The sequence below is a fragment of the Xyrauchen texanus genome, chromosome 2 (genome assembly GCF_025860055.1).
Source record: "Xyrauchen texanus isolate HMW12.3.18 chromosome 2, RBS_HiC_50CHRs, whole genome shotgun sequence".
Lineage (NCBI taxonomy): Eukaryota > Metazoa > Chordata > Actinopteri > Cypriniformes > Catostomidae > Xyrauchen > Xyrauchen texanus.
This window is the reverse complement of record NC_068277.1, coordinates 18588413-18605050: the sequence shown is the minus strand read 5'-3', so window position 1 is coordinate 18605050 and position 16638 is coordinate 18588413. Positions and strand designations below refer to the sequence as shown.

At 36.0% G+C, this 16638-nt stretch overlaps 1 protein-coding gene across 1 annotated transcript in view; it reads left to right on the top strand.

Moving 5' to 3' along the window:
• Positions 1–16638, top strand: part of dock11 (dedicator of cytokinesis 11) — a 99961-nt gene that overhangs the window by 50909 nt on the left and 32414 nt on the right. Inside the window, exons 32-39 of the mRNA XM_052141723.1 lie at positions 2842–3023; positions 7401–7514; positions 8951–9023; positions 10514–10602; positions 10697–10811; positions 14832–14898; positions 15665–15712; positions 15923–16065. Coding sequence (XP_051997683.1) covers positions 2842–3023; positions 7401–7514; positions 8951–9023; positions 10514–10602; positions 10697–10811; positions 14832–14898; positions 15665–15712; positions 15923–16065 — 831 coding nt within the window. The remainder of the gene's footprint in view (positions 1–2841; positions 3024–7400; positions 7515–8950; positions 9024–10513; positions 10603–10696; positions 10812–14831; positions 14899–15664; positions 15713–15922; positions 16066–16638) is intronic.

Sequence of the window (16638 nt, the reverse complement as noted above, 5' to 3'; positions counted from 1 at the left end):
GTAGGTGATGCCGAGCAATGCCGATGCAAACGCACTTTTAGTCGCCAAATAATCGTCCTGATAACCCATTAATCACCTTGCTATGCTTCTGCGTCACTCATTATTCTCTGTCTAACCCGCATCTGACACACTAGGACAATGCCTTCACTTTTGCTACATGCTTTGCTTGGATGAAAGTATGATTTGTAGAAGAGTGTTTTTTTGGAGATCTCACAACATTGAGATTGAGGGCTGTATGTCATGATGTGTGATGTTGTTTGTTGCTGTTATATATGAATTGTATCATATTTGTCTGTCATGCCCTGCCCTCAGTTGAGTTATTTACTGTGTTAATACATTTAGATTGGGTTGCAGCTATTGGGGATTGTAGCTACTGAGTCATTTTTTTAGTCAGGGAGTGTAACGCATAAAAAACAAGTAATTGATTCTCAATTAATGAGGATGGCATAATTGAAATGTATATTTTGTTTTATTCAAATGTTCAACAATAATGGTTTTAAATAAGCTTATTTCAACAATCAATCCTTTTCCTTTGGGGAATAAAATAAATACATTTGCATTTACCTGGAGATTACATAGAATACATTAAAGTAATGCACATATAAAAAATCTGCATCTGTATAAATGCTATCCCGTTTGTATTGATTTACATCCCTGCTGGAAACAAAAAACAGCTTAAACCAGTCTAAACTTGTTGGCTAGTTTTAGGTGATTTACGCAAGATAGTCTTAACTGGTTTAAGTTAGTCACCAAGCCTGGTGCTCAGCGGGTTTAGCTGGGAGGTTGGTGTCCCAGGGTGACTTGCTAAAAAGTGCCCATAGCAAACTGATTGGCCTGAACTGGCTGGGCAACCAACTAAAACCAGCTAACCAACTTATGCTGGTTTCAGCTTTTTTTTCAGCGGGAATATTTATAATCAGAAAAACAAGTAGTGAATATCTGCTTGTTAACAACAGGGTTTTTTTGTAGTGCTTTGCATTTACATTCCCCCATAAAAGCTGATCCTTGTTTGATGGGATGCATGACTATAATAAAAATAAAATATTCCAGTAAGAAACAAAATATTGCTAAACTTGGCTGCACTTGAAAGCACATACCAGCAACACCTCAACAACAAAATTCCACAGTGCCATCCAATGCATTTGGTTGTAATGCAAACTGAATGTAAGTTTGCAAAGGGTTGTTACTAGACCGGTTGGTGCAGCACGGTTATTCAACTAGTTCATTACTCGTGTACATCACTATCTGAGTAAATATGGCCATTCTGCGATAGTAATTATTTTAAGTTGAGACTATTATACTCACACTGAAAGGTTTTGACTCTAAGATTTTATTTAGAATTGCATGAAATATTTTGCATAGAAATTCAATTGAATATAACAAGGCTTTCTGTCACTCTTTGTTTTTTATTACTCTGTGTGTCTGGAATGCAGTAAAGTCAGCTATAACAAAGCAACTGAAAGTGTATTTATACTTGGATACCTTTCACTTTTATGTTGAATGTAATGTTACCCATTACCCAAGGTCCAAAATTAACATAAAATTAACAAACAAGTGCCAAATGTGAGTGAGAAAGTGAAATGCTTTTCACCAGTGGCAAGTAACTATATTAGGAATTGTAAAAATGATAGGCTGATAGGCTCTCTGATTCAGGCCAAGTAACACATTTGATCAATCAAATTAGCCCACCACCTACAGTAGTCACCAGTTTTCCCTCTTAATAGTTGTTGTTGTTTTTTTTGCAGCAGCAGCATTGAGCAATATTCCTGTAAATGATGTTGTTGCAAGACAATCATAAGTCTCTTAATTGGCCCTTTTGCAGATCTGTGGAAGGACCCTATCAGAGCAGCACTCATAAAAAACACTCATACACCGCAACATTTAGAAGTTTGACAGCAAGTTCAAAATTTCTTTCCTCCGTGGAACACAAAAGGATATGTGAGGCAGAATGTTACCCTCAGTTATCTGTATTGAAAAAAGATGCATGAAAGTGAATAGTGACTGGGCATAACATTTCCTTTCCTGAGAAAACAATGACAGAATTTATATATTTGACTGAACTATCACTTTAAAATCGCCTTTGGGAAATCAAGCATTTAGATGACCCTCACTGACTTCCAGAAAGAATAATATCTTGCCTTTTTGTTGATCACCCCACATTTTCTGCTGCTCCTTTTGCTTAAATTAAAATTAAGATTGTTGCACTTGTAGACAAATGTACATAAGCCCTTTACCACAAGATACCACAAGATATAGTGCCATCTTGAGCCTTCCTGAGCCTGTTCTACAAATAAAATTAAAAATAAAGTAAACAAATTTTACTCTACGCATGCAAATCTTTTAGAAACTAATTTACCTTCATACACCAAAAACTAAAATCTAAGGAAAAAATGTTTTAGTTTGTCCCGTTTTTTTTTGACAGGTGCAGTTTTATCGAGAAACAAAGACTAGCTAGTGTATGATGTTGCGAGTGCCAATTACAGTACCTGCACATATTTGTCACCAATATGCAAGAAATAAAACAACTAAATAATTCAACTGTCATAGGGACAAAAAAAATCCTTTTTAAATTAAAGTAATGCAAATGGCCGGGTTAAAAAATATTTATGGCTAATCTCAATTCTGTCACCAATTGGCAGGTGTTGCAAAAAGTTAATTTTGGACCATGTCTGTATAATTGCATCTTTTTAAAAGCAGTACGTCATTAAGAGATGCATGAAAAAAGCGTGTTGCCTGTTAAGCTACCAAATGGCCACAAAGCTCATAATGAATGTGATGTAAAACATTACTTGCTGTATCTTCAACTGAAAATGTCGTTGACCTTGAATTGATATATTTCAGATCAGAGTCTGGAATACAGTCTTACTGAGGACTACTGTAAGAACCATTTCCTGGTGGGTCTGCTGCTGCGAGAGGTAGCCGAAGGACTCCAGGGCTGTCCAGAGATCAGGCAACTGGCTGTGGCTGCACTGAAGAACCTAATGATCAAACACGCTATGGATGAAAGGTACAACGCTTTTAAGGTGAGTTGAGAAACTCTGAAAACAAATTTATGATTTTGGAAAGGGAAAATCACTTAACCTTCTTCTTGTTTGGCAAGTCCCTGTTGCTGATGAGGACATGTCTTTAACCTTTGTCCTCACCAGACTGCATTTGGCTGCCTTACATGTGTAAGTAAATAGACAGCTGGGAATGTCATTACTGAGAATGACAAATGACTGTTTATTTCTAAAGGGTTGCTTGAGTACCAGTTGCCGAGGTCTCTACCAGTCTTTTGTTGATCACTTAAAAAAAAAAAAAAAAACCTTAGTTTTTTTTTTTTTTAAAGACATTTTTAGTAAGTAATACAGTCACATTCTAGCTATTTAAAAATATCTTACTGTTTTGGATATTGAAATGAAATGTTTTTATTGATTCATACATACAAGCAAAAAATATATACAAAGAATCAATATTTAACCACCACTATTACCCTTCCAATCCCCAATCCCCAACCCCACCCTGACCCCCAACAAACATCGCTGTTGTCACACACACAAACAATCAACTACACTTCTCTCTCTTCTGCCCCTCCCCGAGAGCCCTCCAAAATGCTAAATATTTGCCCCATTTCCCCACCCTAACCCTAGGTATTAAGTTTAAACACATAACATGCCCGTATATTCTGTGCTACTTTATGCTGTCATTTCTAGTAGTAAATCTTTATTTGTCCCTTTACAGGGCAATTTAAGTAGCTTCGACCTCACAAACATACAAATTTTTATAAAACAGAAAACAGCAAAACATCACAAAACCTTACGGGAAAACATCACAAACCCCGGGCATTTATAATAATTTTTCATATAGCTACTATTTAAAATTTACGGTACCTTTATCTTTGTTTCAAATAAGTATTTACACTTATAACTGCGTTTGAAACAAAAGACCTACAAGCTTTAACGGTCCTCCACTTAGGCACTCTATATCGCTTTCCTGAGGGAAGCTATTCAAATTCTAAAAACAAAATGTGGGATGTATCCTCTAGGATAGTCAAAGACTTCCTGAGAACATTTCTCTCACACAAAGCAGACAAACCCAACTGTACAGATCCTGTAATATTTGACCCTAAATTAATTATGTGCTGAAGCTGGGATCTACTTTTAACATTTAATCCATAAAACCAACAGATCTAAGCGATAAGACTTATGATTTTCACAATTGGACAAAAAAATGGAATACAAACTATATCTAGGAACTAGAATAACACAGAGACTTGGGGGTGGGCAACCACTCCGAAGACCTAAGCAATGCCTTAACAACCACCCAGAACTTCCTAGTAACTGCAAAGCAATGGTCTTGCAACACAGAACACCATAGATACCGCATAGCAAAACTCTGGCTACCACCCACAACACTCTAGCATAGTGGCAGCAATTTTTGCATGGGCAAGTATCACTCTAAAATTTAGTTTTAGATGTTTAATGTTAAATAAAATTCCCTTTTTTTATATATGGACTTCTAGTGTAAATGTTTTGGTTTGAAGTTTGGACATCTTAATCTTAAACATTTCCATACTTATTGCACATGAAGTCAACTATTTGGAAGTCAAGTCATTTTTATTTGTGTATTGCTTTTCAAAACACACTTCATTTTAAATCAGCTTTACAAAAAGTTATGCTATAATAAAGCTGTAATGTCTTAGTCATCATTGTGCTGTTTGATAAAAACATTATTGTAGATTATGCCTAAACAGCATGAATATAATGCCAATATTAGTTAAATATGTGCAGTACAAATCGTGGGTTAAATTAGTAAACTGAGTAAATGTTGGTGGCCAATGGTAAACATCATTGGTTTCATTTAGATGACCTCAGTGTATAAGCAGGATGACATTATAAAATGTTTGTACCTTTTTGCATTCTATCTTTATGGAGGGTGGCACACAACAAAGGGAAAAAACCTCAAACGTTGTCTTTGCCGTTATCACCATAGCAAAAAAACGGATGCACATTGTGTGTGCATTCACCTTAGACTGTGCTCTGTTGTCTGTTATGCAAATGCTCTTTTATTCGATATGTCCAGATGTAAGTTCCAGATCGTTGGCACAGCTCGCAAGCTCTTGCTGTGATCGGATTTCTCATTAACTAACTATGATCATGTGAACACGATAACTCCAAAACATTTTCATCTTGACATTGTGAAATAGATACTACTAGTGCCAGAACCTGTGTAACTGGAATTATGGGGAAATTTATTTTATATATCAGCTCCCTAGTTCACTAATACCGGTAGAATTAAATAGGATTAAGAGCTCCTTTCTCCATTTTATAACTAACAGGGAAGCACTTTCATAGATTCTTTTATTTTATATTACATATTAGTCTACTAGTATGTTACGACAGTACCACCCATAGAATGTCTACTGGACTGCTGCATTATGCTGTTTTATGCAAAGCTTGTAGGCTCAACTTGGTAGAAGTTCTCTGGCACTGTTATGCATCTGTTTGTGGTGTGTGCATCAGTGTGACTCCAGGTGGACACATCACAAAGGTTCTGCCCGTCACACCAGCGTTAAGCTTTTTTCATTAATCGCATTCGTTAACACGTTATTTCTGACAGCCCTAATTAACTATGTTTGTATGTTGTCTTCACAATGCATCATCATGTATTAATTCTTAAGTGGAAAATCTTGTCATATTTATTTGCTAATCTGTGTAAATTTCAATGCTAAATGAATAAGTTAAAGCTGGGGTTCCCAGCATCACTGGGCTTGAATAAGTAATGAGCTTGCATGGTAGTAAAATGTACAAACAAAGAGTGAGTAAAGTTTCATTGAAACAGAGTATTGCAAAGTAAACTTTACTTGAGAATTTCTAATTTTAAGCCTCCAAGAATTGTGTGTAGCCTTTACTTGAAAATATGGTCTGTTAAATTTACTAACAGTTTCTTTGTGGAAATTGTTTCCTAGGTTTTTTTAAAGTAACCTCCAATCCAATTTTATTCAGTGTATAATATCTCAAGAATTATGATTACTGGCCTCATATAAATTGGTAGATACATAGACAAACTTGTTGCCTTTAAGTCCAAATGGTTCAAAGTCTCCTTAGTGTACAAATAATTGCATAATTGAACATTTTCTTGATGTGGGTGGTATTGCAGCCTTAATTACACCAAGAATACTAATAAATGTGTTTTGATCTTAAAACATAAGCTTTGCTTGCTTTGATTTCCCTAAGTCCATATGTAACGGGTAAAGGATGGGCAAGGATGAGGTGGGAACTGACAGAACAGTCAACATAATTTTAATTACATAAATGAACTTAAACATAAACACACACACGCACAGAGACATGTATATCTGTCTCGAACTGGCATCCCTGGCTCTTCTTTATCCCTCTTCCGCTGATTGGGCTGATTTAGCAGCGGGCATCCATCGTCACACTCCTCCGCCGCCCGATTAAGGACGAAACCTCCGGCATGATGTACTCCCCTCCCTTCCTGGAGGGGAGGTGTTGGCCTTCCGGGCCTCCTACGTCCAGCAGGTCTTCCCCACCTATCTGGAGCCCTGGGAGAGACGAGGGTAGGGAGAGGGGAGAGGGAAAGAGTGAGGGGGAGAGAGAGAGAGAAGAGAGAGAGAGCAAAACTCATGCGCCGGTCCCGGACTTGCCGTCGCCTGGTCCTCAGCCACTCCTCTGCCCTCTGGCGGACGACAGCCACTCCTCCCCTGGCTGCTGACAGCGGCAACTCTGTCCCCTGGTGGGCTTCCCAGTAGACGGCAACGGCAAGAACTCAGTGACAGCACATCCCTCCTCCTTCCCGTGTTTTGGCACCAATGTAACAGGTAAACAAATGGGCAAGGAGGAGGCGGGAACCGGCTGAACCGTCAACATAAATGTTTAATGATATAAATTAACTTAAAACAACATAAAACATAAACAAACAAATACAGCTGCCGTGTATGTGTGTCTCTCTCTCGAACTGACGTCCCCAGCTCCTCTTTATCCCTCTCCCGCTGATTGGGCTGATTCAGCGCTGAGCGTCCTTCATTACGGCCCAGCCACACCCTCCTCCTCGTCACACCCTATCATTGCAAAATGTGAGATATAAATGTTTTTGTTGGTTTGGTACAATATTTCGCTAATTTTCAATGTTGGCTACCTTAGTAGGTCCATCTGGTGTGTAATGTAACTTAAGATTTTAGCATTATTCATTTCTGCACTATTAACAAGTCAGCTTTGACAGTTACAAATGGTTCTTTCGATAAAGAGATGTTGCAAGCATGAACAATGTTGAAACGGACACAATTAAACACATGACGTAAAGTCGTTTGTTTTAGCTGTACTCATTCGTAATGCACTTACAATGCCTTCTATTGTGTTCCATTCATTTGGATTCAATGTGTCATTTTCACCTCATGACAGAACCAGCAGGCTCGCATCTGTCTGCTCTACCTGCCACTGTTCGAGCTGTTGTACCAGAACCTCAGTCAGATGAACAGCCCCAGGCAACTCATCAGAAATAGCCTCGGCTTTATGGTAAACACCCATTTCTCACTTAGTCAATCTTTGTTATGCCTATTTATAAAATCTTTTTTTTTTTTTATAAAATATTACGCAATGAGTCGATGAATTGAAACATTTGTTGAATGTCTGTCCAAACAAAGAAAACTTTAGGGTTAAGAATATATTAACAAAAACACAATAATGCAATGATCTTGTTCAGAAATATACACCTACATCTCTGAATCAACTTGATTTTCAAACATCCCTCCGATTTCAGTCTTGGAAATAGACTATTATGTATAATGTTACTTTTACAGTAGCTGTATTAAGGGTTCCCATGGCAATGGAAAACCAGGAAATATCTGTTTTCCAGGACATTGTTTAAGGTCATGTAATTTCTATAATGGATATATAGATTTTTAGTTATGCTTTGCTCGTCGGTTGTTTCATCAGCTAGACATTGCTCATGTGTTTCTTATGTAGATTAAAATTAGCTTGCAATCCATAGTGATGTCCAGTTTGTGAGTAAATGAATAGGTCTGAGTCAAAATTATCTTTGAAAATCATTATTCACAAATGACTGGGAAGTTCAAGAAAAAGTCATGAAAGTCAGCAATAATAAATCTTGAAAAACTGCCTTAGAGATTAGACAAGGACAAGTTATTTCCTTCCTGTGTTCATTTCTCTTGTTGATGTGTGTGTTCTGGATATTTTGGATTTTTTTGTTTTGCACTGTTTTATAACTTGACATACTAGTGCTCCATTTATATGGCATGTTCTAGGGCAGGGGTGCCCAATACGTCGATCGCGATCTACCAGTCGATCGATCGCAAAGGCAATGCTGGTAGATCGCACAAAAATTTAATGTATTTCGTTTAATTTTAATACAAATAAATATAATGTTTTAACATAGTTTTGTATCTGTCTGACTTGCACTTGACGAGTACATTTTGACCAGGCAAGATTTTTGTTTATTCAGTTTCCATGACAACTAGGTTTGCGCCTTCCAAGAGCTTCTTAGAACAGAGCGTGAAATTGTGAAGCTAGTGGTTTTTGAGGCTAGCTACCAGCAGCTAATTCCCGGATTATACAAAACTGTCTGATTCAATTCAGTGCAAGTCATCAGAATAAGGTAAATGCGCTGGATATTGTTTATATTGTGCTGTAGGTGTTTTGGGTTTAGTGTTAAAACCGAATGATATCAACAATGAACTTTATTATATATTTTTTTAATTAATTAGAAGATTAATTCCATGTAGGCATAAATGCAGTAGTCCCAACAAGGGGGACTTTTTTTTTTAAAACAAAACTGTGGTTTTTTTAGTTGGTAGATCTTATTAAGTTGGTTATTTAAAAGTAGATCATCACGCAAAAAAGTGTGGACACCCCTGTTCTAGGGTAAACTTTAACCTAGCATGTTCTTGAAAAGAAGTCAGGTCAGCACTTCTTGTGTTCCCATGCTTCTTCAGTACCGGGATGACTCATCAGTTGCCGGGTCAGTGGATAGCCGCAGAGGCAGCACCATCATTGATAAAGAATCGGGTGAGTATAAAAGTTGTTTTGGCAACAACAAAGTAAAAGAAATAGACATACAGTATCAGTTAAAAGTTTGGACACTCCTACATTTTCTTTATTTTTACTCTTTTCCACATTTTTGTATAATAGGAACATCATTCAAATGATTAAATAATGCAAATGGAGGTATGGGAATTATTTAGCTCCTAAGGTCTCATATTACATTTTGGCCATTTTAAAAAAAAACTTATAAAGATTGAAAAATAAAAATTAACGTGATAATTACAAAATAATTAAAGAAAACACAAAATAAATAATTTTCACTATAAATTATGACCCATTTGACCCCTGACCTGCTCCACAGCACTGAAACATCATTAAAAGTTCACTTACAAAATACTATTTAAAAATTTATAAAAATAAAATAAGTCAACTTCAAGTCAACTTTATTTATACAGCACATTTAAAAACAACAAAAGTTGAACCAAAGTTCAAACAAAGTCAGTACAATTAGATATACAAGTGTAAGTACACAAAATAGATAAAAATAATCAAACAATATAAAAACAAACTAAACACCAATAAACAACATGTAACCATGATCTTAAATAGTATCAAAAGATACAGAGTACAAATAGGTATTAAGAGAAGATTTAAAAATGGCTAAATATGGGACAGACAAAAATTATTTGCCATCCGGCCTTTATTTTCCTCAAAACACATAACAAGAGAATCAACAGAGCAGCTGCTATCAGACTTAACTGGTAAATACAAATTTGAGTCATCTGCATAACAGTGATAGGAGACATTATATTTTTGAAAAATGTAGTACAGGGGAAGCATATAGAGAGTTAACAATAATGGTCCCAGAATAGGATCCTGGGGCACACCGCAAGATAGGGTGGCTGTTGTAGAGGATAAATTACCTATATTTACAGAGAAAGTCCTCTCTCTCAGATCGGAGTCAAACCACTGCAGAGCCAGACTCCGAATACCCACCATACACTCCAACTGGTTTAAAAGTATTTTGTGATCAATCGTGTAAAATGCTGCGCTCGGATCCATTAAAATCAAAACAACACTGGAGTCAAGTGAGAGCAAAATGTCATTTGTGACCTTCAGAAGAGCAGATTCAGTACTATGTAGTTCTAAAGGTTCTAAAATCAAACTGGTACATATCAAAGAGATTAAAATAAAGTGTCAGTATAACTGTTAATAAACAACTTTCTCCAAAAGCTTTGAGATGAATGGCAACTTGGAGATAGGCCTGAAATTGGTATATACAAGGATCAAGGTGCATTTTTTTTAAGCAGAGGCTGCACAACTGCATGTTTAAAACTAGTAAAAAAACTATTTTTACTTCAGAGGCATACACGTTGGATCACTCATTTTTTAAGTCAGTGAGAACATTTTCAATCAATTTGTCCAAACTTAAATGTCAGAATCCCATCTGTGTGTGGAATTTTAATTCTCTCTCTCTCTGTCTCTCTCTCTGTGTGTGTGTGTGTGTGTCACAGCTAGTGTCAACACCCAGAATGGCTTTGTGAGGAGAGTGGACTCTAGAGGCTCTATGTATGGGGATCCTGGTACACCAGACATCAATGAGGTAAGAGTCAAACATCTATGATTGCATTATAGGTATCCATAGTTGACATCAAATGGCATCATGCATAATTTTGTCATTTTACATGTCTGCTTAGTTACACAGGCGTGGTTCCACAATGAGGACTTTGCCTGCCATTGGCCATCTGGGACAGTATGAGGTCAGAGGGCTGCTTCTGTGTTACCTGCATATTATAAGAACATTGTCAGATGGTAAGCACACTGTAGTGATATTTATTCTTTTATTATCATCATTCCTTAGCATTATCAGTCACAGCATCAGATCAACCTTAATTCAGAATGGCTGTAGTTACTTTGTACTTGCATTGTACATGCTTTGTCTATTAGAAGTCTTCAGGCAAACATCATTATTAATATATTACTAGTATTGCTCATACTAGCATCCACCCAGAACACCCTAGCAACCACCTAGCACAATATTTTAGCTTTATGGGAAAAATGACAAAATGGTGTCAAACTGTAACATACCAAACTTTAATCAAACATTAAAAAAAAAAAAAAAAAACATTTATTAATCTCTTTAAAATTAATCACAAAATGTTGATCTGAAATGTACTATAGGTGGCGCTCTAACACATTTTATAGACATTCAGTCTAATTATCAGTTCATGCACCACCCCCTATTGTTTCATCAAATATCTAGGCCTCTGAGTGGACTATAAGCTCAATTTAGTGTCATTAGACCGCTGAGATCCTCTCCTTTGCGATGATGTATAACATTTTACCATAGTCTCTGATGATTTATTTAACATGCTTTTCCTGCTGGACCACATATTTTGTTCTGGACATCTAAGATATAACATTGGATTATTCACAGAAGTAAGATCACAGACAAGTAAAAATGGCTTATATTTTAGAAAACTGTCTAAGCTAAAAGCAGATATAAAATTTGTAGTTATTTGGTTGTGCTTACAGCAGCACTAATCAATGCATAAAAGAGATGTTTGTATTTGATGTGTAACAGAAATCATTTTTCACTTTGTGATTCTTTTGAAAATATTTTTAACTGGTATAAGTGCAACAAAATACTGTACAGTTGCATTCCTGAGAATGATAGCTTTCATTTGATGTATGTATATTTAAGTTCTATTTAAAAGACGTATTTTTTCTGATTAATGTTTTTACCACATGATGGCGCTGATTTGTGATGAGAAAGTTTTCAGGCCATATTTTACTTTATGTAACATAAATGCAGAATTTACGTTTATCTATGAAAAGTTCAGATTCTAAGCTTTGAAACGATATGAAATATGCCTGACTTTAAGTATAGATAGACTTGAAAATTTTAAGAATAAACTTTTTTGATGACATATTGCCCCCATTTGTACCTGGGACCCCAGAGTTGAAGAGATTAAACATGTATCAAACATAAAGTACCACATGTGCAAACTTGAGCTCCTGAAACCATAATGGCATTTAATGTAATAAAATACTGAAGTGTTACTTTTAAGTTGTTACTGTACTGTGAGATCTTCTTTCTTTAGACACAATTTACTAGACTATTCTAGACAATTTAGAATATCACATTTTGTGTTGCGCGTTTTTATGGAAAAGGTGTATTCACGACGCAAGTTAAGTATTCTGATAGCACGTGCTTTAGTTCAAGTTTACCTGTTGATTCGCTTCATTGTCTGTGCAAATTTAATTTGTAATATGATTATTGTTGATGGAAAAAAACAGTGCACCCAGAACATCTTGGAAACCGCAATGCCCGGGCAAACCACCCACACACCCTAGAATAGTAGTTGCAGGTTTTGTATGTGCAAGCACCATTCAAATTTTCTTTTGATCACATCCAGTTCTGAGATATAGAAAGCAAAAATACAGTTAGTAAAGAGACTAAATAATAAGACTTTTTACCAATAAGTAAAGAGTTCAAATTTTACACTGTACAAGATGAAGGTTACCACCAGTTTTACTTGGAATACTTTGTTAACTTAAGAGTTTTTCCTTCACATAATTTACATGATCACAGTACAAAGAAGTGTGCAGATTCTGTGTGGTGCAGCATATGAAGAAGTTCATAACCTATTACACTTCATAAACAAACACACAGGATGGCGATGGCCAGTGCAGAGATTTGTCAGTGATGTGCGCTCAGATTCTGTTGAAATGTTATGAGCTTTTGTTGGAGTTCTGCTGCTGCAAATTACAGGACATGCAGATTTATCCTCTCGTGATAGAAATCGTTTTAATCCAGTGTTTATCAGTCCTGACTTCCGAAACCCAAACACTGCACATTGTGGATTTTTCTAACACATGATCTAAGTTGAGTGTGCCAGATAAGTAAGACACCTCACATGTGCAGTGCAGGAGCATGATTGAGAATCACCCCACAACTTGGGTCCTGCTTCTGGATCCAAGTTTTCACAATGTAATTTAAAACCTGAAAATGTCAGGACTTTTCAGGTTGTTTATGATTTTCATGGATAAATTCTGAAAATCTTAAAAAATCCTGGACCTTTCTGTTGTGCATAAATGTTTCTATTAATACTCCCACAGCGCACCATCAGTATGCCTTCATCGACACCAAACTAGAAATGTGTTCCTTTAACTTCTATTATTGTAGTTAATATTTAGCATTATCATTAATATGATTCAAATGGCCATTATAACATTCACTTACTGTTGAAGCTGATGCAGACTGTATATTTGTTTAATTAAATCCCAGCCTTTTGTGGTTTAATCACCACACTAGGTCATACTGTGATTTTAATTTGATTCATTGTGCATTTATTCATTCATTTATTCATTCATTTAATCCCAAATATGTCAGAATCTGTGACATTCTGTATTGTATAGTTAATTCTTTTTTCATGACTGGTGTAGGGCAAAACTGTTATATCCAGTAAAGAGAACAGTTTGATCAATGAAGACCAGGAGTCAAAATTGAAGTTTCAATCATTAGAGAGAGAGAGAGAGAGAGAGTTTACTGAAGACAAAATTCTTCACATTTCCAAAGGCAAAGATGGAAAAAGGTTTATAGGATTCTGATAGATTAACCATACAGATATTTTTGTAAACTATCCAAACATGGTAAACTGCTGATCTATGCAAAAGTTGTTATCTAGAAGATGTATTATTTGACCAAAAACTCAAACACAATAAAACTCTTGCTTGCTTTGATCAATGATCAGTTGAATCATTTATGACTTACATCTGTTCTCTGGGAGTAAGCACGGTTTCCTGCATTCCTGATATAAACCAGAACCTCAGTCACACTTCAGAGGACAAATACACGAATGACCTGTACCATTTATAAATTATAACATAACCTGAATAAATGCACAAGATTAAAAATGCTTCAATTACGTTTTTGATTATAACGATTATTAGTGGATTTATTCAACTCATCAATAGGCAGAAGAGACTGGAGTAAACCCGCCTAGATTCCACGATTCGCATTGTGGAATCAGGGGCGGCTGTGGCTCAGGTGGTAGAGCGGGTCGGCTACCAATCACAGGGTTGGTGGTTTGATTCCCGGCCCACACGACTCCACATGCCGAAATGTCCTTGGGCAAGACACTGAACCCCAAGTTGCTCCCAATGGCAGGCTAGCGCCTTGCATGGCAGCTCTGTCGCCATTGGTGTGTGAATGTGAGTGTGGATGGGTGATTGGGACACAGTGTAAAGCGCTTTGGTAACCTCTAAGGTTAAAAAAAAAAGGAGCTATATAAGTGTAGACCATTTACCATCATAGGGCCCTGCCCATGTACAAAACATACCCTCATTTGTGAAAATTCTAATGAAAGATTATGACTTATGGGTAACATACAGGTTTAACGAATCAAAATAAAAGTCTTTTCAAGTACCCTTCAGGTACACATACACCTTTAGTTGGCTTAGCTATTGCTTATGTGTAGTAGAACTTGACTGCAAAGACATCGTAAAAGCTTCAGTCTGTAAATGATTGCAGTATAATCATTTATATCTATTGGTACCTGACATAAACATGAAATGCCCCCAGCCATCACTTTAAAATGATGTAAAACAAAAACAAATCTTTATTCAGTAATCATGAATGATTGGAAAGGTCTTGTAAAAGTCATAGAAAACCATTGGTCATGGTAACCCTGTATATTAGAAGTCAGAGCATCATTGAAACTCAGTCCCTTCTTGAAAAATGTTCTCAGAATGTTACTGTGAACAAGAAAACCAAAGGCATGTTGCATTAATGCTTATATTTCTGTTGTACTCAATGTCTTCCTCTAGAGACTCTGATGGCCTACTGGTCTAAAGTCAGTCCACAAGACATCATGAACTTCCTCAGTCTGCTTGAGTGAGTGACTCCATAAGGGTTTGGCTTTGTTTGATCTGTGTTGAATGTGTCTGCATTACACATGTTTTACTATGTATTCAAAAGAAAACCATATGAGGCATATTGTCAAGTCAGTGTTCAAATATTTTCAGTGTTTTTATTCAGTATCAGTTTTAACTATTGACAGATCATCAAGTATTAACCCGTGTCCCAGATTAACCCTCATGTTGTTTTTTTTTTATGTTTGGGGTCTCAGAGACCCCAATGATTTACATATGAAAATAACATTAATAGACATTTTGAAATTCTTATTTTACTTTCAAATTCTTGGAATCTGTTCTTCTGACTTAATCAAAATCCATAGTATCCATAGTAACTAGTAATGTTTCTGTTTTGGGTCAATTTGACCCCAGCAAAAAGACAAAGTAGAAAAATACAATAAATAAACAACTTTAATATTATTAGTCAAATAATATTAAACTGACCTTAAAAGTGTCTCCCAAACAGAACATAAGCGTTAAAACATAAAACACTGAAAACATAGCAACGCTGAGAATTCAGAATGTACTTGTGGTGTTATTTGAATTGCGAACATTTGCACTCATGTGCTTATGTAGGGTTCATCTGGGTTTCCAGTCTTAAAAATGGTTGAAAGAATAAAAGTTTGCTTAATTTCTCTCAGAAAGTACATTATGACCCTCGCAAGTAATAATTCTGTTCATTTTCCCCTTGTGTGGACATAGCTTTCTGTCAAATAATAGAAACATTTTCTGTCTTCTGTTTGTAGGATCTGCATAATCCAGTTACGCTATATGGGTAAACGAAACATCAGCCGGTATGCTTGACAGGGACTCAACATATCATGTTTTCCTTTTGAGACTTAACACATATTTACATTAACCACAACTGTGACATGCCTTCATGTCATCAAAGGCAAATCTTGACCATTCATTACCCCTATGGTTTCAGATAAGCAGTGGTATCAAGATAAGCACTGTTGTAAACAATACTTCTCTGTTTCTGTGTGTGTTTGTTTTTTGTTTAGAAACCAGGATCCCTGGGTGTCAAAACTCTTCCCTTCAGACAGGAAGTCTCAGACCATGCCAGTGATGCGTTGTCGGGGAAGCCTTATGCAAGCAAAGCTGCAGCAGTTCAGCACTATGGACACCTCACTTACCCTGAATATGGGTAATTCTTGCCCTTATGGTTTCATAAACTCTTCATTCTATGATAAATTCCATCACTCTATAGAATATGAATTTCATGCTTTTCTGATGCTAAACATAACATAATGTAACAAAATGTAATGACAATTGACAAAACAAGATTTTTTGGCTGTCCTGCTACTATAATGTGCACAATGTAACGAAACATAAAAAAGTAACAAAACGTAAAAAAAAATATTTTTGTTTTTGTTTTTCTGCTGCTTTACATAACGAGGCTTAACAAACAAAATAACAACGTGACAAAATTAAACTTAACAATGTATTGTAACAATGTAACAAAATAAGGATTTCCTGCTTCAATATATAACGAATCGTAAAACAATTATTACATGAGAAAAAGCATAATGTAACAGTGTAATAACATTTAGAGAGATGTAACAAAAACATTTTTCAAACTTTCCTGCTGCGATACATAATGAAACTTAACAAAAAACAATCTAACAAAACTTAGTGAAATGTAACAAATAACATTTTCAAGCTTTCCTGCTGCTATTTATAATGAAACTTAACAAATAATAATGTAATGAAACAAAAC